The 22,071-nt window shown below is 41.6% G+C and overlaps 1 protein-coding gene and 1 long non-coding RNA gene across 3 annotated transcripts in view; one reads left to right on the forward strand and one right to left on the reverse strand.

The window, feature by feature from the left end:
• The window catches only part of LOC116650533 (uncharacterized), a 78,984-nt gene extending 67,883 nt beyond the window's left edge, over positions 1 to 11,101 (forward strand). Inside the window, exon 6 of the long non-coding RNA XR_011416315.1 lies at positions 10,804 to 11,101. This is a non-coding gene — a long non-coding RNA (uncharacterized lncRNA). The remainder of the gene's footprint in view (positions 1 to 10,803) is intronic.
• On the reverse strand, positions 7,543 to 21,516 carry LOC6623028 (uncharacterized). 2 transcript variants are annotated; one of them, XM_015175425.3, is made up of 3 exons: positions 21,496 to 21,516; positions 9,151 to 9,447; positions 7,543 to 8,602 (listed from the first exon to the last, which is right to left on the reverse strand). In XM_015175425.3, the coding sequence occupies exons 1-3, from the start codon at positions 21,499 to 21,501 to the stop codon at positions 7,814 to 7,816; spliced, it is 1,092 nt and encodes a 363-aa protein (XP_015030911.1). In that variant the 5' UTR covers positions 21,502 to 21,516; the 3' UTR covers positions 7,543 to 7,813. The 2 variants fall into 2 exon arrangements, with proteins under 2 accessions (XP_015030911.1, XP_002046513.1); XM_002046477.4 differs by lacking the exon at positions 21,496 to 21,516 and adding an exon at positions 18,874 to 19,306.
• Positions 21,517 to 22,071: the final 555 nt, after the last annotated feature.

The following is a 22,071-nucleotide window of genomic DNA, read 5'->3' on the forward strand; positions in this document are numbered from 1 at the left end:
TTTATTTGACACAGGACTCGTAAGGATATGCAAGGATACGGCCGAGCTATAGCCTATTTTCTGTACACAAAATTTATCCTTCTATCTAGGCTCCCTCAAGGACTTTCGTCCTTCGTCCTGCAAATTTTGAATGGTTCGGATGAGGACTGTCTGTTGGCGAAAGGACATCAGTATTGTCCTTCAAATAGCCGATTTATGGCCGGTTTTGTGATGCAAACAATTTTAGTAAAATAGCCATATCCTGGCCATATCCTTACAGATTTTCAAAAGATATGTTTCGTTAGGATCGCAAGGATGACCTGCATCGATCTGCATCAAAAAATTATGGGGTCATCTAAGAATCCAGGACTTGTCAAATTTTCAGTCGCGGGCCGCAAGGAAACAGGCCAAAAACACAAAATCGTCGATATCTCTGAAAGTACAAGGACGATTTCGATGTCCTTTGGCCAGTTGGTAGTCCTGGTCCATACAATTCGTTTGACACAGGACTCGCCAGGATACGCAAGGATATGACCGAGTTATACGCTATTTTATGTTCCAAAAATTTACATATTTTCTCTGCTGTTTGAAGGACTTTCGTCCTTTTTGTTGCTAATTCTGAATCTGGACGCCAAGGACATTCTGCTGGCCAAAGGACATCTCGATAGTCCTTAAAATGGCCAAGTTAGCCCTGATTTTTTCGTTTTTTTCCAATTTTCTGACTAACCCCCTTACTAAAATTTGAGGTGATATTTTTGGTGGAATCCTATAAATCCTTGAATGCCAATCGATAGTCCTGCCCTCTACGAGTTTAAAAAAGTATATCCTTTTGATATCCTTAAGGATATGGCCGATATATGGCTATAAATAGAATGTCCTTTTTACAATAATAGCCATATCGCAGAAAGTAAAAGGACGATCTAGATATCCTTTGGCCAGTTTGTAGGTCTGGTCCATACACTTCATTTGACACAGGACTCGTAAGGATATGCAAGGATACGGCCGAGCTATAGCCTATTTTCTGTACACAAAATTTATCCTTCTCTCTAGGCTCCCTCAAGGACTTTCGTCCTTCGTCCTGCAAATTCTGAATGGTTCGGATGAGGACTGTCTGTTGGCGAAAGGACATCAGTATTGTCCTTCAAATAGCCGATTTATGGCCGGTTTTGTGATGCAAACAATTTTAGTAAAATAGCCATATCCTGGCCATATCCTTACAGATTTTCAAAAGATATGTTTCGTTAGGATCGCAAGGATGACCTGCATCGATCTGCATCAAAAAATTATGGGGTCATCTAAGAATCCAGGACTTGTCAAATTTTCAGTCGCGGGCCGCAAGGAAACAGGCCAAAAACACAAAATCGTCGATATCTCTGAAAGTACAAGGACGATTTAGATGTCCTTTGGCCAGTTGGTAGTCCTGGTCCATACAATTCGTTTGACACAGGACTCGCCAGGATACGCAAGGATATGACCGAGTTATACGCTATTTTATGTTCCAAAAATTTACATATTTTCTCTGCTGTTTGAAGGACTTTCGTCCTTTATGTTGCTAATTCTGAATCTGGACGCCAAGGACATTCTGCTGGCCAAAGGACATCTCGATAGTCCTTAAAATGGCCAAGTTAGCCCTGATTTTTTCGTTTTTTTCCAATTTTCTGACTTACCCCCTTACTAAAATTTGAGGTGATATTTTTGGTGGAATCCTATAAATCCTTGAATGCCAATCGATAGTCCTGCCCCCTACGAGTTTAAAAAAGTATATCCTTTTGATATCCTTAAGGATATGGCCGATATATGGCTATAAATAGAATGTCCTTTTTACAATAATAGCCATATCGCAGAAAGTAAAAGGACGATCTAGATATCCTTTGGCCAGTTTGTAGGTCTGGTCCATACCCTTCATTTGACACAGGACTCGTAAGGATATGCAAGGATACGGCCGAGCTATAGCCTATTTTCTGTACACAAAATTTATCCTTCTATCTAGGCTCCCTCAAGGACTTTCGTCCTTCGTCCTGCAAATTCTGAATGGTTCGGATGAGGACTGTCTGTTGGCGAAAGGACATCAGTATTGTCCTTCAAATAGCCGATTTATGGCCGGTTTTGTGATGCAAATAATTTTAGTAAAACAGCCATATCCTGGCCATATCCTTATAGATTTTCAAAAGATATGTTGCGTTAGGATCGTAAGGATGAACTGCATCGATCTGCATCAAAAAATTATGGGGTCATCTAAGAATCCAGGACTTGTCAAATTTTCAGTCGCGGGCCGCAAGGAAACAGGCCAACATCACAAAATCCTCGATATCTCTGAAAGTACAAGGACGATTTCGATGTCCTTTGGCCAGTTGGTAGTCCTGGTCCATACAATTCGTTTGACACAGGACTCGCCAGGATACGCAAGGATATGACCGAGTTATACGCTATTTTATGTTCCAAAAATTTACATATTTTCTCTGCTGTTTGAAGGACTTTCGTCCTTTATGTTGCTAATTCTGAATCTGGACGCCAAGGACATTCTGCTGGCCAAAGGACATCTCGATAGTCCTTAAAATGGCCAAGTTAGCCCTGATTTTTTCGTTTTTTTCCAATTTTCTGACTAACCCCCTTACTAAAATTTGAGGTGATATTTTTGGTGGAATCCTATAAATCCTTGAATGCCAATCGATAGTCCTGCCCCCTACGAGTTTAAAAAAGTATATCCTTTTGATATCCTTAAGGATATGGCCGATATATGGCTATAAATAGAATGTCCTTTTTACAATAATAGCCATATCGCAGAAAGTAAAAGGACGATCTAGATATCCTTTGGCCAGTTTGTAGGTCTGGTCCATACCCTTCATTTGACACAGGACTCGTAAGGATATGCAAGGATACGGCCGAGCTATAGCCTATTTTCTGTACACAAAATTTATCCTTCTATCTAGGCTCCCTCAAGGACTTTCGTCCTTCGTCCTGCAAATTCTGAATGGTTCGGGTGAGGACTGTCTGTTGGCGAAAGGACATCAGTATTGTCCTTCAAATAGCCGATTTATGGCCAGTCTTGTGATGCAAATAATTTTAGTAAAATAGCCATATCCTGGCCATATCCTTACAGATTTTCAAAAGATATGTTTCGTTAGGATCGCAAGGATGACCTGCATCGATCTGCATCAAAAAATTATGGGGTCATCTAAGAATCCAGGACTTGTCAAATTTTGTCGTCAAATATTAAGTCCTGGATTCTTAGATGACCTCATAATTTTTTGATGCAGATCGATGCAGTTCATCCTTACGATCCTAACGCAACATATCTTTTGAAAATCTGTAAGGATATGGCCAGGATATGGCTATTTTACTAAAATTATTTGCATCACAAGACCGGCCATAAATCGGCTATTTGAAGGACAATACTGATGTCCTTTCGCCAACAGACAGTCCTCACCCGAACCATTCAGAATTTGCAGGACGAAGGACGAAAGTCCTTGAGGGAGCCTAGATAGAAGGATAAATTTTGTGTACAGAAAATAGGCTATAGCTCGGCCGTATCCTTGCATATCCTTACGAGTCCTGTGTCAAATGAAGGGTATGGACCAGACCTACAAACTGGCCAAAGGATATCTAGATCGTCCTTTTACTTTCTGCGATATGGCTATTATTGTAAAAAGGACATTCTATTTATAGCCATATATCGGCCATATCCTTAAGGATATCAAAAGGAAGGCCAGCAGAATTTCCTTGGCGTCCAGATTCAGAATTAGCAACAAAAAGGACGAAAGTCCTTCAAACAGCAGAGAAAATATGTAAATTTTTGGAACATAAAATAGCGTATAACTCGGTCATATCCTTGCGTATCCTGGCGAGTCCTGTGTCAAACGAATTGTATGGACCAGGACTACCAACTGGCCAAAGGACATCGAAATCGTCCTTGTACTTTCAGAGATATCGAGGATTTTGTGATGTTGGCCTGTTTCCTTGCGGCCCGCGACTGAAAATTTGACAAGTCCTGGATTCTTAGATGACCCCATAATTTTTTGATGCAGATCGATGGAGTTCATCCTTACGATCTTTACGCAACATATCTTTTGAAAATCTGTAAGGATATGGCCAGGATATGGTTATTTTACTAAAATTATTTGCATCACAAAACCGGCCATAAATCGGCTATTTGAAGGACAATACTGATGTCCTTTCGCCAACAGACAGTCCTCATCCGAACCATTCAGAATTTGCAGGACGAAGGACGAAAGTCCTTGAGGGAGCCTAGAGAGAAGGATAAATTTTGTGTACAGAAAATAGGCTATAGCTCGGCCGTATCCTTGCATATCCTTACGAGTCCTGTGTCAAATGAAGGGTATGGACCAGACCTACAAACTGGCCAAAGGATATCTAGATCGTCCTTTTACTTTCTGCGATATGGCTATTATTGTAAAAAGGACATTCTATTTATAGCCATATATCGGCCATATCCTTAAGGATATCAAAAGGATATACTTTTTTAAACTCGTAGGGGGCAGGACTATCGATTGGCATTCAAGGATTTATAGGATTCCACCAAAAATATCACCTCAAATTTTAGTAAGGGGGTAAGTCAGAAAATTGGAAAAAAACGAAAAAATCAGGGCTAACTTGGCCATTTTAAGGACTATCGAGATGTCCTTTGGCCAGCAGAATGTCCTTGGCGTCCAGATTCAGAATTAGCAACATAAAGGACGAAAGTCCTTCAAACAGCAGAGAAAATATGTAAATTTTTGGAACATAAAATAGCGTATAACTCGGTCATATCCTTGCGTATCCTGGCGAGTCCTGTGTCAAACGAATTGTATGGACCAGGACTACCAACTGGCCAAAGGACATCGAAATCGTCCTTGTACTTTCAGAGATATCGACGATTTTGTGTTTTTGGCCTGTTTCCTTGCGGCCCGCGACTGAAAATTTGACAAGTCCTGGATTCTTAGATGACCCCATAATTTTTTGATGCAGATCGATGCAGTTCATCCTTACGATCCTAACGCAACATATCTTTTGAAAATCTGTAAGGATATGGCCAGGATATGGTTATTTTACTAAAATTATTTGCATCACAAAACCGGCCATAAATCGGCTATTTGAAGGACAATACTGATGTCCTTTCGCCAACAGACAGTCCTCATCCGAACCATTCAGAATTTGCAGGACGAAGGACGAAAGTCCTTGAGGGAGCCTAGAGAGAAGGATAAATTTTGTGTACAGAAAATAGGCTATAGCTCGGCCGTATCCTTGCATATCCTTACGAGTCCTGTGTCAAATGAAGGGTATGGACCAGACCTACAAACTGGCCAAAGGATATCTAGATCGTCCTTTTACTTTCTGCGATATGGCTATTATTGTAAAAAGGACATTCTATTTATAGCCATATATCGGCCATATCCTTAAGGATATCAAAAGGATATACTTTTTTAAACTCGTAGGGGGCAGGACTATCGATTGGCATTCAAGGATTTATAGGATTCCACCAAAAATATCACCTCAAATTTTAGTAAGGGGGTAAGTCAGAAAATTGGAAAAAAACGAAAAAATCAGGGCTAACTTGGCCATTTTAAGGACTATCGAGATGTCCTTTGGCCAGCAGAATGTCCTTGGCGTCCAGATTCAGAATTAGCAACATAAAGGACGAAAGTCCTTCAAACAGCAGAGAAAATATGTAAATTTTTGGAACATAAAATAGCGTATAACTCGGTCATATCCTTGCGTATCCTGGCGAGTCCTGTGTCAAACGAATTGTATGGACCAGGACTACCAACTGGCCAAAGGACATCGAAATCGTCCTTGTACTTTCAGAGATATCGACGATTTTGTGTTTTTGGCCTGTTTCCTTGCGGCCCGCGACTGAAAATTTGACAAGTCCTGGATTCTTAGATGACCCCATAATTTTTTGATGCAGATCGATGGAGTTCATCCTTACGATCTTTACGCAACATATCTTTTGAAAATCTGTAAGGATATGGCCAGGATATGGTTATTTTACTAAAATTATTTGCATCACAAAACCGGCCATAAATCGGCTATTTGAAGGACAATACTGATGTCCTTTCGCCAACAGACAGTCCTCATCCGAACCATTCAGAATTTGCAGGACGAAGGACGAAAGTCCTTGAGGGAGCCTAGATAGAAGGATAAATTTTGTGTACAGAAAATAGGCTATAGCTCGGCCGTATCCTTGCATATCCTTACGAGTCCTGTGTCAAATGAAGGGTATGGACCAGACCTACAAACTGGCCAAAGGATATCTAGATCGTCCTTTTACTTTCTGCGATATGGCTATTATTGTAAAAAGGACATTCTATTTATAGCCATATATCGGCCATATCCTTAAGGATATCAAAAGGATATACTTTTTTAAACTCGTAGGGGGCAGGACTATCGATTGGCATTCAAGGATTTATAGGATTCCACCAAAAATATCACCTCAAATTTTAGTAAGGGGGTTAGTCAGAAAATTGGAAAAAAACGAAAAAATCAGGGCTAACTTGGCCATTTTAAGGACTATCGAGATGTCGTTTGGCCAGCAGAATTTCCTTGGCGTCCAGATTCAGAATTAGCAACAAAAAGGACGAAAGTCCTTCAAACAGCAGAGAAAATATGTAAATTTTTGGAACATAAAATAGCGTATAACTCGGTCATATCCTTGCGTATCCTGGCGAGTCCTGTGTCAAACGAATTGTATGGACCAGGACTACCAACTGGCCAAAGGACATCGAAATCGTCCTTGTACTTTCAGAGATATCGACGATTTTGTGTTTTTGGCCTGTTTCCTTGCGGCCCGCGACTGAAAATTTGACAAGTCCTGGATTCTTAGATGACCCCATAATTTTTTGATGCAGATCGATGCAGGTCATCCTTGCGATCCTAACGAAACATATCTTTTGAAAATCTGTAAGGATATGGCCAGGATATGGCTATTTTACTAAAATTATTTGCATCACAAAACCGGCCATAAATCGGCCATTTGAAGGACAATACTGATGTCCTTTCGCCAACAGACAGTCCTCATCCGAACCATTCAGAATTTGCAGGACGAAGGACGAAGGTCCTTATTTGCATCACAAAACCTTCTATATGGGCTTCCGGAAGTACTTTCGTCCCTTGTCCTGCACATCTTGAATGGTCCGTACTGTTTGTTGGGCAAAGGATTAGTATTGTCCTTCAAATAATCGGTTTTGTGATGCGAGCAATTTTAGAAAAATAGTCATATCCTTAAAGTTTTTCGTAATCGTAATCGATGATTAGGATCGTAAGGATCGACTGAATCGATTGGCGTTTAAGGAAATGGGTGTTTTTAAGGATGGTAGGGATGGTCGCTGCGCAGGCTTAGCAACATGTTGCTGTTTAATCTTATCAACATGTTGCTTGGCGTATTTAATGGAGTCCACTTTGGCCGCATTTGAAAATATAATGAGTGGTACTTGAGATGCTTATCACATGTAAGTGAGGCGCAATCCTGGCCAGGGTTACCCTGCAGAATTTGCGCAGCAATAGACCGAACAGGGGCGGGCGAAGAGGCGGGGCAGGAAGCATGCATGTTTGGAAAGGGTTTCGGGGTTGCAATTGTATTGTTTAAATTCTATTTATAATTCCGTTTGATAACTCGCATAATTTAGTGTACAATTGTGAAAACTTAAGCATAAACGCAATTTTGGTTAAGTTCGCAATAATATAGACAGACTTAAGAGCTAAAACCTGGTCGCATTTGTCGTAAACTATATCACAAGAACTCTATATAACTTATCATAATTTTTCACCTATCGTTCCCTTTGCAGTTCGATAAAAAAGAAAACCCTTATCAGCTACCAGCTACCAGCTTAATCTACGCTTATGCCTCAAAGTTCTTGGCCTGCAGGCTCTTCAGTATGCCCAGCAGCTGCAGCGACTCGAGCGGCTCGAAGTCATCCGCATAGCGCACCGCGGCGCTCTTGACTAGGTCCCGCTCCCGGGGCATGTCTAGAGTAAGGGGCAGCTGCTCGGCCATCACCGAGTGATGTGTGATGAGCGCCTTCAGCGTGCTGAACTGCTTCTTGGCGCCCTTCAGGCTGTACATCTCGCTGCGGCTGCACTGCACCGCATAGCACTTGACCTTGTGATCCAGCCGCAGGCACAGCTCGAAGCGGCGCGGTGTGCTGCGACGCAGCAGAAAGCTGCCGGGCGTAGCCGACTGCAGATGCTCCTGCGCTGCCTTGGCCGTAATGCGCGGCTGATACCAGGCGCACTGTAACAGCTCCTCCTCCTCCGACTCAACGTCCTCCTCATCGTCCGTGTTGCTGTTCCAGCGTGCCGTGGCACGTCTCCTCGGCGTGCTGCGGCGTCTCGTGCCGCTGCTGATGCTGCTGTTATTATGCTCGTTGATCAGCTGACAGCAGTCGGAGATGCCCGCATCGGACTCATCGTGATCCTCGGGCGGCGCCTCCTCGCTGCTGCTGCTGCTGCTCGTGTCGCTGGGCTGGCTGCTCTGCCAACAGTTGAGCGACAGCAGCGACTTTTGCGGCGACTTGCTGTTGTGCTGGACACGCTTCGGCGAGCTGCTGGAGCTGCAGCTGCAATTGGCCACCAGTTCCTCCTCATCTTCCTCCGCGTCTGCATGGTACGAGGAGTCGAGTAGGTCCTGCTGCAAAAGAATTTGAATTTTGATTAATTGACTACAAGGAAATGGAATAGACAGATATATAGCAATCTATCAGTGCCTAGAATCCCTGAAGAACTCAATCAGGTTTAAGGAGTAGAAGTAGAAGTAGAGATGAAATAAAAGGCTTAAATATGACATTCAAATGTGGAAAAATGTCAAAAAACTTAAAAAATCGTATTGTTTGTCTTTAATATCGGGAAAAGGGAAAGGTATCCAACAAATGAGCTGCTCCCTATATAAATATACCACATGGTTACCTTCATACCAAGTTGGGTGCATCTAGCTGTCATATTCTTTGAGTTATTCTCAAAAGCCTAAATCTCAAGATCGATGTTTATCGATATTATAGAAAGGACAGGAAATATGCACATCAAATTCTGATGTGGGATATAAGAGAATATTTAATTCTAATACACAGAGCTATAGATGGAAGCGGCTCCTCGTGCTTATCAAGAGTTTCCCAATGCCTGCTATCCTACTCTAGGGTATTCTAATAGTTGAAGAGTTTTACATAGTTATCTTTAGCTCACCTCATCATAGTCGCTGGTTGGCTCCTCGCATTGCACACGTTCTTTTTGCGAGGGTAGCGCAAACAGTTTGCGCTGCAAAAAGTTCTTCATGCTGTCGTAGACCTTGTGCGTGCGACTCTGTGCGGGCTCTTCGGCTGCGGCTGCGGCTGCGGCTGCGTCTGCAGCTGGGGCTGCCTCTGTTGTTGGCAGCAGCTTGTTGCTCCATTGTTGGCACTTATTGAAGGCCAGGTCCAGGTTTTTGCCGGCATTGGTGCCATATACATCCGAGTAGCTGGGACAATTGATCACGTTGCGTAACTGTGGCCCAGAAGATGAAAACAATCGTGGAGATTAGTTTTGGTCAAGTCGGTAAATTTGTGTGGCATTGTGCCTAATGCTACCTGTGCCTGAAATGCCTAATAAAAAACAAAACTGTCCGCTCCTATTTCACACGAAGTGCGCGCGTTTATGTAACAGTCCGACACAAAAGGTGTCCTTTCTGCTCCTTTTGGCCTGATAACACACATTATGCGCATTTTATTTCACAGTCAACGCATTGTTCTTTCTGGCTTTTCGCTATTGTTCAGGCCAAAGAGCGAGAGAGAGAGAGGGAGAGGGATAGAGGGAGAAAGGCTAATGCCTTTGGGTCAGCCCAGTCCCTGTCCGTGTTATCCTTGTAATGCGCTTGTTTCAGTTGTTCATTGTGTCTGTAATTTGCCTGGTTTGCCAGTTGTTTTATTTGCTTTTCATTTGCCTGATAAAATATGCATATGCTTAAGCACTTTCGCCTTTGGGTGAGCGGCTTTTTGAAGAGTTCATGTTTTGCTCTTTGTGTCATCTGTTCAATATTAAAATTGATTTTTGTTTGTTTTTACTCATAAGCCTGGGCAGCTTTGTAAGCTTATAGAAGTAGTTCTAAGCAGGCCACTGGCACAGCTCATATCCTGCGGATAAAAGTTACCATGCACTTAACTTATCTGATAATTGTTTGTTTTTACCTCTAACTCCAGGCAAGGGGCTTTTGCCAGGCATCAGCTTAATAACAAGCAGCCCATATCCTGCAGATAAAAGTTACCAGGCACTTAACTCGTATTTGACAATTGTTATTGCTCTGCGAAGTGTGTTGCGTGCTCCACGCCACTTCTTCCCACAAACACACACGCATATACTCACAAACACCCTGTGTACTGTGACACACCCCTTTTTGGCACTTGGCAAACAATGCGAATCGTTCGAATCACTCACCTATGCAAGAGTATTCAATAAATACTCAAAAAGTGCGTTCGAGTGTGCGATGCACTTCAGAAAGAGGGAGAGAGAGAGAGAGATAGAGAGAGAACGATTGAGAGGGGGGTAGAGAGAGGATCATTTGCAGAATACAATGACACTTCAGTACGCACGCACACACGCACACACACATGAAATGGTAAAATAATGAGCATTCAATCGAGTAGCTGCCAGGACAATGGCAGTTCAGGTAGCCGTATAAAAAATGGTTTTATGCGTTAAGCCAAATTGAATTTGATTGAAGTGAATTTGATTGCAGATTGATGATTGACGATTGACGAATGAATAGAAAGACAGCCAGACAACAGCTGCAGGCAGCACTTGTATCATAAATAAATGTTCTGTTTTCTTCTAGTTTTTTTTTCCAATCTCGTGTTTTCGTTTCAGGAAATGCAATGTTTAAATTTCCGGCGCTGCATCAATTTGCATGGACAATTGAATTGTTGTGCCTGTGTCTGTCTTGTTGTGTGCTGTGTCTGATGTTGCATGCAACACGGGCTGGCCATTAATTGAATGCCAACAAGCCGTGGCCGCAGCTCTTTGGCTCTTTGGCTCTTTGATGTCTTGGCCATGCATGGCGCATAAATAAATCTGTTGAAAGCTGCGGCGTGTAAGAAGCGTTAAAGTTTACCTTTTATCGGCTTAAATCAAACACAATGGAAATCAACGGAAAACAGGCGTTTAATGCCCCGAAAAAAGAAAACATGCACACACACATGCAAGTGGAAAATACAAAAGAAAATTCAAATACATGATTTTTAATTTATGCCAAGACAAGCAACAAGAAATAAATGTTAATGGAGCAGAGCCGACAGCCAAAAGAAGGCACACAGTAGTTTCCAAAAGGTGTTTTACTCTTCCTCCCTCGCCCTCTCTTCCACTTCGTTCCCCCTGCTCCCGGCTAATGCAATAATAACATGGGCTGGATCAGAGCCGTGTTGATCCTGGCCTGCGGAAAGGTAACTCTAATTGATGATGAAGCATGGCTATGGCCATTGTTTGGTCAGCGAGGTGTTAGCATATTTTCGTAATCAAATTCTGCTGTTACAATAAAAACGAAACCAGGTAACAGAACATAAGCCCCAACCGAGCACCTTTAAGCCAGCTGACAGCAGCAACAGCAACGATAACAATAGAGCTAGCAGCCCGGGGCACCTTTGCCTTGCATTGCACACTTCTAACAAAAACAGTTGTTAGTTTTCCATTTATTGTGCATTTAGAGATCGAGAGAGACAGAGAGAGAGACTGACAAGAAGAGTGGAAATTAGTTGAAGTGGACGCGGCATGAGTTGCGCCTTTCGGGCCCTGGACTCTTGATGAATTTATTGAAATGTTGCCTTTTGTGCTGTGAAGGTTCCTTTTCTTCTACCACGATATGTAAGAAGAAGAAGAAGAGCACACCCTGGCATATGCACAAATTTCATGCTGGAAAATCAAACAGCTGCTGAAGTGGCTCAGCGAAACGTTTATATAAAACCACCCCAGAAGAGGCAACAACAACAACAACAACAGCCCACACGCAAGGCCAATCAGTAGCTGGAGCAGCAAAAAACCGCAAAACCAATTTATTGAATTGGTTATGTAGAAATTGGTAATACATAAGTTAACTATTATTGAGCAAAGTCAGCGGTCAGCAGCTAGCTAACTTTATAGGAAAATCCACCAAGTCCATAGACTAGAGCCCAGTCAGAGAAAATGCCAGTCTAAATTCTAGTTAAAATAGAAATGAAATCAATATCGCTTTGTTTCTACAAGCTTAAGCTAAATTTGGATTACGATTTTAGCAAATATTCTTCAATTGAGTTGTATTCTTCTCGATTTCAAAGTTTGCTTTTGATGTTACGAGAATGAATTAATTAGAATTCTAGAATTAAGTGAAAAAAATACTTGAGTTTTCCTTAAAGCGTATAGCAACAATTTGAAATATCAAGTTATTAAAACTAGCCAGAAGAATAATTTCTCGCTCATTAAAAAAGTATTGAGCTTTTTGAAATTTAGACAACGATTGTGCTTAAATTGAGTAAAGGATTCCACAAATTTTCTCAGAGAGTGCAACAAAAACTTAAGTTTGAGATAAGAAATTTTGAAACTAAAAAGAGTTCTAGATATTAGAATTCTTGATTGACGTAAGTAAGTATTGATCCTGGTTGAACCTTGATTTCCTTTGTTCTACAATTAATTAAAAAAACTGTTGAATATTTCTTCGAGTGTATGGCCAGCGCATAAGCCAAAACATATCTATCTATTTGTTGTAGCTGCGGCATGTTAGCAATGTTCAGATACAGCTGTAAATTAGTAATATGCAACAAACTTGGCTATTAGAATATTTTGAATGGCATTTCGTTTCGTTTCGTTTCGTGTGCTGCGCGGCTAATTTGACAGTTTTATGCCACACCAAAAAGTTTAACAACAAAAAGTTGAATAGACACGTGTGTTTTTCGGGGAGGCTTTCAAAATGTCAGAGCCGAGAGATATACATGGAACTGCGTCTAGTTTATGACATTTTGGAAAACACGCGTCTGTCTGCCCCGCGGCGCATTTCAAAATTTATGAACTCGGTTTTTCGTTTTCGTCTTTGTCGGGAGGGGGGGGGGGGGGGGGGGCTACTTACTTAGCAGCTCCACATAATACCTACACACATATACATATCTATATATTTATGCGTGAGTGTGCCCCAAATATCGTAAAATGATTTTAACATTTTTTTCCACTAATTTCGTTTTATGCTGAGTTCAAATTGTAAAATGTTTATAGTTTATAGTTTCTGGCCGGGTTAGTTTTGGATATGCTGTCGTTTATTTTTTCCTATCTGCGGCTGCAATTAGCGTCGCATTCGCTGGAAAATCCTTTGTTTGGACACATGTGGCATGTGGCATGTGGCATTGTGTGCTCTTTTTTTAACGCCGTTTGACACGTTTTCGTTTTTTTTTTTTTTATATGTTTTTGGCTATTTTTTATAGGTGTAAAAAATGGGGTCATATCAAACGCTCTTCGAATTGAGCTGCTTCTTTGTTTATTTTTATTTTATGGGAATTTAAAAAACTCAACTTTGATGAGTTTATTAAATGGAAATTAAAATTGTTGAAATTATTTCGTGCTCGTATATTTTAATTGCATTTTATGGGCATTTTTATTTATGTGGGCAGCCAACTATGGGAATTTTTATGCCCGAACAGATGATTCTCAAGTGGCCAAATGCAGATGGAGATATGCAAATGGTGCATTGAACTTGGGAACTGTTTAGAATTGAGTTCTTAAACCTGTGCGTAAACAGTCAAAAAGGGAATGTTCAGTTTGAGCTTGAAGTATGTTTCTTTTTTTGATATACTTGTGTTGTGCAGTTGAAGGCAACTTTTGCAGCTCATCTGTAAGTTTGTGGCATTTAAAACTGTGTCTAGTCGCGTTTGTTGCGTGCATATCCTTGTTGCACACAGTTGGGATACCCTTTCGAAGGATACTCGAATTTGCAAATCAAATATGTAACGCCTTGAGGGCCGAGTCTATAAGGTATGTATGTTATTGATCAGCTTAAAGAGTTGAGTCTATCTTTAGATAACTTTATAATTATTGGCAAATATCCGATATAAAATAGACGAGAATAGAATAGAATAGATGGGAGAATCCAATGGATGCCACCCATAGATCGAAAAGGCTCTTGGAAATTATCAAACGAATTTTTGAAGAATTTCTTTTTCTTAAGATAAATGTTTCATAAGCCAGAAATGAGCAGCAATTAGGAATCTCATTACGCTCCTATCAAAGAAGTCCAATCTGTAACTGGCAACTAACTTTTATTGGAATCATTATTTAACTCATCCTACAGGGTATTCAAAGTTTGGCCAGTCGAATTTCATTTGCCATTTTGCTCGACGTTTCTCTATTTCTCTAATGCACACAAATCCTTCATGGGAAGCCATATGAAACTCAAACTCAAACAGCTCAACGGACGCGGCTCAGCACATGACGAGCTGATGATAACGATGATGTTGCCAGTTGTCGCTGCATGTTCCTTGTTGTTGTTGTTGTTGTGACTTTGATGGCTAGACGAAAGCCAAACCCAACTAAACTATTTTTTGTTGGCTGGCCAGGCAGTCGTTTCGCTGATTAGGAGGGGGTTGAGAGCTTTTCTCTTTCTTTTTTTTTTGCGCATATTTGCATTACATTTGCCTGGCGTGGCATGTGGCAATCAGCACAACAACAACAACAAAAACACTTGGGGAAAAACCCGAAGAGTGCCCAGTGAAAATTTATATTGAGTCGAGCGTAAAAATAACAATGCAAACGGGCAGACGGCATGAAAATAAGTGAAATTGTTGTTTACTCAAAACGTTGGGGCAGACGCAAGTCTTCCCAAGAGTGTTGCAAAGGGGGGGGGGGGGGGGGTGGTTTGGGTGCAATATGGAGCATAAATTACAACAATGCATGCAATGCACCGCCGCCAATGTGGCCGTCGCCAGCCATTTAATTATGCTCATCAATTTGCAGTCAAAGCCAAAGCCGAAGCTGCCGCCGCAGTTGCAGCAGTTGCAGCTATTGCTGTGGCAGTTGCAGTTGCAGTTGCATTGGCTGTGGCACTTGCATTCGCCCATAAATCTTAACGAGGCCTGCACTTTAGTTGCGTTTGCTGCCTTTATGGAAAATTGTTAATTAAATGCACTTAAAAGCGGCGCAATTAATTCTCAACTTTTCCAGTCGCCTACTTAGAAATCAAAATGCAAATGCATCGAACATGTCTAAAATTATATATATATATATATACACAAGTGCATATATATAGATGCGCATGCATGTGCATACACACACACACACACACACACACACACACACATTAATCATTGCCCTTGAAAGAGGCCGCATCCGAGTGCCCACGAATTTAAATGCTCTGCTCATTGCTGCTAATCGTTTGATTTAAATTTAGAAATAGTTTATAGAAAATTATGAACATTGCTTTTATGGTGCCAGCCACTTAGGGTTGCCCAAAAAAAAAAAACAGAGGGCTCTAGTGGAGTGTGCCCAGCTGGAAGATACCCTGTAAGCAGGGTCTGCCTCTAATCTACAGATATCTTATCTTGATATAAATTGAAGGAAATGTAGAGAGAGAGAGAGATATATATATTGGTCAAATAAAAGATCAGCTGTGAAAGGACTGCGTGTTGTTTTAGTTTCTGAACATCGAACTAACAAGCGGAAAGTCGACGGTTCAAATATCACACACGCTCATTATTTGTATGCATGCAAATTTTGATTATAAGCAAAGAGAATAACGATTAAAACTAATTAAACACATGTTTTAAAATGCTAAGCTAGGTAGAGAAAAGAGAGGTAGAGAAAGAGAGAGAGAGAGATATATAAACTGGGAGAGAGAGACAGAAAAGTCACAGCTCGTTTCAGCTGGCTGAACAGACGCAGAATATATATTTTATTTATATACTTAAAACATGATACCCCTTCTCTGCCTATCTTTGGCTACAGGGTATACAAAGCAAGTCCCATTAGAGCTGCACTTACAGATGCCGCTCTTTGTCTGTTTGTCGACTCCATTTGCCGTTTTCGCTAGCAAATTTAATTTTCCACAGCAAAAAAAAAAAAAAAAAAAACAAGCAAAACAAAATGAAATGAAGACGGAAAAGCAGAAAAAGTATTTATCATTCGTTTAATTGTTTTAGATTTTAATCTGGCAATATGGTCGCGGCATGCACTTGGACTCGGCGCGACATATGTTTGAGTTTGAGTTTGAGTTTTGGGTTCGCTGTTGCCAACATTTTGTATGACAACTTTATTAGTTTTGTTTCACATCTGTGTGTGTGTGTGTCTGGTGTGTGTGGTGTGTGCACTTTGTCTGCAGTTTGTTGCCTTATCGTTTTGACCCGCGATGCCCGTCGCCTTTTTGCTTCGAGTTGAACTCGTCGAAAACTAATTGAAAACGTTTGTCAGCGTCTGTAAACAGACCCTCTCAACGTCTCCGTCCCTGCCCCTGTCCCTTTCCCTGCCCCTGTCCCTTTCCCCTGCCTCTGTCCGTGTCTTGCCAATAAATGTTTTCCTCTGGCATTTTTCGGCGCGTTCTCTGATAACGGATGCGTTGGCGACGCCGCCGAGGCCAACATTTGGTGGCATGTGGAAATCACGGCCTGAGGTGTCGAACGATTTATGCCGCATAGGCGTGCCTTTATACAAAATTGCGGTTGGGCCTATTCCAAATAGATCTAAGGGATTTTGTAATAAGCTTAATGCTGCAAGCCTGCTCGAAATAGAGTTCGATTTGGGCCGGAAGAAAAAAGAAGAACCTACAAGAAAAGTAACAGAGAGTAGAACTCCAGTTCGAGTAGAATATACGAGTTCCTGTTAAGCAATTCATCAGGAGACTGTGCTTAGAGATGAAGATAATTGTTATAAGATAATCCATAAGATCAAGAAGAATCAAGAGAGCAAAAACTGCATAGAATGGAGTATCCCAAGATGGAACAGAAAGAAGAGATATGATAATGCAAATGTTTTGATTTGTTATATCTATATCGAAAAATTCTTGTCTCGACTTTCTTGGAACTTTTTAGAATTATTTTCGCCACTCTCCGCACTCAAGTGATGTATTATGTTTAAGAAAAAAAAAACAAATGTTTTGTTAAACATTTCTCGGTTCCAGTAAACGGAATTCCCGCAGCGTGAGTACGCATAGAAGCCACGCCCACGCAGTGGGACAATCCTTTTGGGAGGAGCTCGAATAACACCTACTACAAAAATATTTTCATAGCTCAAGAGACGAGAAGAAAAACCAGAGCCCACAATGGGCATGCAGATAAAGAGCTTGCCTCCGACCAGAGACGGGTGTCAATTCCCGTGAAAAATGACAAGAGCAGCGGGAAAACACAATGATGTTGATGGAAATGCTGGAAAAATGCTGATGATAAATGCACAGCAGAGCAGATAAAAGAGGCAAAAGGCAGAAGCCAAAACGCAAACTGTCATTCAGTTTGAAATTACAAACCTCTTTTTTTTTTCTTCTGTGCTCCGGTCAACAACTGAAAGTCAGGCCCGAAGAGAGAGAGAGAGAGAGAGATTAGAGATATTTACACTCTTCTCTATAGAGCTGTCTGAGAAAACTAAGCTGCTGCTGGGTGAAGAGGGAGGAGGGAGGTGGAAAACACAGGTAGCTGCGTGCGTCGCGGCTTAATTAAGGCATTCGACTAATCAGCTAATCAGCTTTGGCATCGGCTCTGTTCCTCCTGGTCATGTAAATATTCCAGGGCATGTCGGCAGTCGGGCAGACGTCGCCAATGGGCCAGATAAAGCCTAGTTAGCGCTTATCGCAGATCAAACACGAATATGTTTATATAACACATGTGTACAAATAGGCTCGAGTGCATTTACATTTCGAGTCGACAATCAATCATTATCTTTATGAGTCGAACATATGTTTGCCATGCTCGGAGCTTATCGATACGGGAAAACTCGTCGCATTTTCGCTTTGATTTATACGATTTGTTCGAAATCTGAGCAGTTCTCTATTAATCGATTCCCCCCGCCCAATTTCTGCTCTTTCTGTTGGCTGTTCTGTTTGTTGTCTCAGCGATTAGCCTTCAGCCTGATTCTGTTTTTATGCAAATCATATTTATTTGATTATTTGTGATTTAGCGTTTGCTCTGATTTACGTCGACAGTTGGGTTTATTATGTTTTCTTCTCGTTGCTGTTGTTGTTGTTGTCTCTCGTATCTGTGACACTAAATCATTTTAATTGTTGTCGTTCGTATTTTGAATTCTCCCATCCTACATTTCCCTTCATTTTCCCCCCCAGTCCATCGATTCCATGTGCTGGCATTTTCATGTGTGGGGCTTTAAGTTTGGGTGCGTGTTGTTTTTTTGATACGTGGGATTTGTGGAGATTACTCGTGTGTGTTGTGTGTTGTGGGTGGCAGTTGTGGGGTCTATTAATTTGCATGTGAAAAGATTTTCGAATTATGTGTTATCTATACAGAAAAGGTGTCTTCAGCTGCAAACAATACTCTATATGCAGTGTGATTTTATTAGTGAGACTCCTAATAGGTTAAAAGATATATCTCTGTGTTGCCAATCAAATTAATCCCTTTTCTATTTCAGACTTACTTTTTGGCCTTTTCGCAAGAGGGTTTGATACCATAATCCTTTAAAAGTATTTTATATACTTTCCCTCTCTATTAATAGACACATTATCTACGACATGTCCACCTAATACTGTTCACCTGCTCCAAAAATGTCTTCACTCTCCCTGCATAGTCTATCATTTTATGCTTAACTTAATCCCATTTGATCCGAAAGATATCTATATCCAATAATCCCTAAAGATTTTCCCTTATTCCAAAGTCTATTATTTTAATCTTAGCTCACGTATCCCATATTGTATTTCATACTCTGCCCTTCAGATGTTTTGTTTTTTATCATATTTCATAGTCTTTTATTCTTAAATTATATTTAATTCACACTTACCAACTTTGCATTATCGTGTGCCTTCTTTTGTGTATCCTTTTTACGTTTATTAACACTTTCCGTGGCGCCAAAGCGATTGTATTGAAACAGACGACCCATTTTCGCGCTCTTTTGTTTACAGTTTAAATAAACAAAGTCTTTGAAATCGTTGTTGTTTTTGCTTTTTCACAATATCGCGTAACTCGCACACAATATGCTTTAGTTTTTTTTTAAAAACACACGCCTGCTCGTAATATAGTCAAACTTATTGCGTTGTTTCGACGGAGAAAGAACGAAAAAACACGGTGCTTCAAGTGTTCAATAACGTAGCGTAAACGAGACGAGCTGAAACGGATTCAAATTCGAACACGAAATCGAATGCCGGGCAACGGGAGCGACTGCTAGCGATCAGCGCGACGTGCGCAGAGGGAATGATGGGCCACAACTAAATGCATTCGAAAAAATACAACGGAAAATGAGCACGACTGAGAGCGCGACAGAGCCAGAGGCAGCGACAGAGGCAGAGGTGGTGGCAGCAGCAGAGGCAGAGGCAAAGCAACAGCCAGGCCAGCAATAGCAACAACACAGCTGAGGGACGGCGTGCAGCAGCGGCACTGGCAGAGATACAAATTTCATACTTGGGCAGCGGCAGCGGCAGCGGCAGCAGCGATGGCAGCGGCGACGGCGACGGTGACGGGTGACGGCGACGGTGACGGCGGCGATGGCGACGTCAATGGTCGTCGTCACCGGCGTTGTTCATGCAAGGCAGCCGCTGCCGCAGCATTTACCGCTAGTTCATTTTGTCTCTGTTTTGAGTACACACACACACACACACACACTCATAGTAGCCGGTTACAGCTAGAACTGAAGACAACGCTAACCAACCTACACACACACACACACACACACACACACACACACACACACACACACACACACACACACACACACACACACACACACAGAGAAACTCACTCGAAGCGCTAGAACAACGGGGGGAACTAGTGAAAAATAGAAGAAGCAAAACCACTCAACAAAAAGCGAAATGAGAAAAAATTTACTACGTCGAATATGTACACTGAAAAAAGTACGTGGAAACTTCTGTTTTGGGCAGGCAGCAAATGAATGGAAAATGGGAAATGGGCGGCTCAAGGGTCGCACTCCGAGCTGCGACTACTACAGCGGACTCTGATTCTGATTCTGAGTAACTGCAGAACTGACTGAAGGGTAGTTGAGCGGACTCGTCAACAAGTTGAGTGGGCGCGAAGCCGAGCGGGGCGAGAGCTGTCAGCCAGCGGCCCATTCAACTTCGAATACCGCGTTGAGTCCATTCGCTATGCATTCATTTGACCAAACGGCGCATTCTGACTTTACCGTACGAGTTACGACTATTGACGTCTGTTTACATGTCTGCCTCTTTATCGCTAGCTCTATCTCTATCTCTGCCCCACTCACTCTCACTCTCCCACTATCGCTGTCTCTGTCTGTGCATGTGCTCCACATTTTTCGCTTCTTCATTTGCCCGCTGCACATTTCATTTCGCCATTTTGCCTATTTGCTTAACGTACTCGCCCGTTGTTGTTGTTGTGCTCTACTTGTTGTTGGCCCCTCCTTTCCGCATCCATTTCCCTCACAACCCACATGGAAACGCTGCATCAGCTTCTCCTTTTTTTTTAGTTTTTCCGAAACCTTTTTTTTTTTTTGCTGGCGCATAAAATAAACACAAAAACTTTGCAGTCTCATTCAGTGGCAAGGATGCTTTTTGGAGCTGCCTCTCTCTCACGTCCACTCTCCTCCCTCTCGCTATTTGTCTCTTTCGCTTTGCGTCTGCCAACTTCAGCGTTTCATTTGCACAACCTCTCCACCCCTACACCCCTCTATCATCTACGCCCCTGTGCTGTATGTGTCCATAATTATCATTATCCCTGTGCTACTCGTTTTGTGCTTTTCATTTCGCTGTTTATGCGGCCAACTATGCCACTTTAATTGAAGTCAATTTTTTCTACTTTGCGGCTGCTTGTGGCAGTCGAAGAAGAAGAAGCAGAAGAAGGCAGCAGCATCATCGGCTGCTCTGCCACAATTTTGCCACATTTTGTTGCAAGCACATTTTCATTGAAAATTATTTCTGCAACTTATTAGCACCTCCGCAAATTATGAGTTTCGGTGTGGCATTCAAGTTTTTGTGGCTTGTTTACGAGCTTGCCGCATTTTTAATTGAGTTGCCGTCAGACTTAAGTCTGAGGCACAGCTGCGGCAAAGCTGCGGCTGCAGTTTGGAGGTTGAGCTGCACCAAGCGTAGCTCACCTTTGTTGCCTTAATTAGCTCAACGAAATGGATGCTCTGCCATGTCCTTACATGGACGGCACTTTGAATGCCGCCGGCCAAATGCCACAGGGCAGAGCATGTAAACGTTGCTGCGGTTAGACGGCCACAGGATGAGCTTAATTGAAACAGTTTGCACGGTAAAGTGTACACGGTCCGGATGTGTAAAAGACAAAGCGATGCTAGAGATACCTAAATCAAGGGGTATAACAAGCTTAAATGTTGAAACACAAGGATCAAACCCGGTCTGCACTGCCTGAACACATACGTATATTCTGGCGTATATATAATATTTTTAAAATATTGTCAATATGCACTCACCCTCATCCATTAGTAGAAGAGATAAAACCTCTTATATGTCCAGATACCTGAAAGAAAAAGTGAGGTAGTTGAGATAGAGATATAGTGGTTGAGATAAAGACAGGGAGGTATAGAGAGAGAGAGAGAAAGAAAGAGAGAGAGAGAAATAGTTAGAGATATAGAAATATATGTACATAGAGAAGAGATAGAGATATAGAGCGAGAGAATTATTGAGAGGTAAAGAAAGATACAGAGAGAGCGAAAGGCAGATATTGACTGCAAGATTAACTTAGAGAAGGAGGAGCTTAGATTAAGATAATTGGATTGTCAACTTCATAATACAATACTTATAATCAAAGATTGAAAAGCAAAAGGCCTTTTATAAATTCATGAGAATCGCAGAGAAAGGCAATATGCCAAAATACGTGCTGCAGCGCAACAGGCCGAGTTATCGGAAAAGTGAAATAATTTTGAACATACATACATCCTCATACTTATGTACGTCAATTAGTATGATCAGTCTATTGCATTATTGTTCATTATGTTTTTTATCAGTTCTTATCAGTCATTCAGGACGTTTAGTTTTAATTTAATGTT

Source organism: Drosophila virilis, chromosome 3 (genome assembly GCF_030788295.1).
Source record: "Drosophila virilis strain 15010-1051.87 chromosome 3, Dvir_AGI_RSII-ME, whole genome shotgun sequence".
Lineage (NCBI taxonomy): Eukaryota > Metazoa > Arthropoda > Insecta > Diptera > Drosophilidae > Drosophila > Drosophila virilis.

Coding starts and splice junctions, on each gene's coding strand:
- LOC6623028 (XM_002046477.4), bottom strand. CDS start 18,972: ATGGGTCGTCTGTTTCAATACAATCGCTTTGGCGCCACGGAAAGTGTT. Junction 9,448..18,873: donor CACACGATAATGCAAAGTTG/GTAAGTGTGAAT, acceptor TCTGGGCCACAG/TTACGCAACGTGATCAATTG. Junction 8,603..9,150: donor CAACCAGCGACTATGATGAG/GTGAGCTAAAGA, acceptor ATTCTTTTGCAG/CAGGACCTACTCGACTCCTC.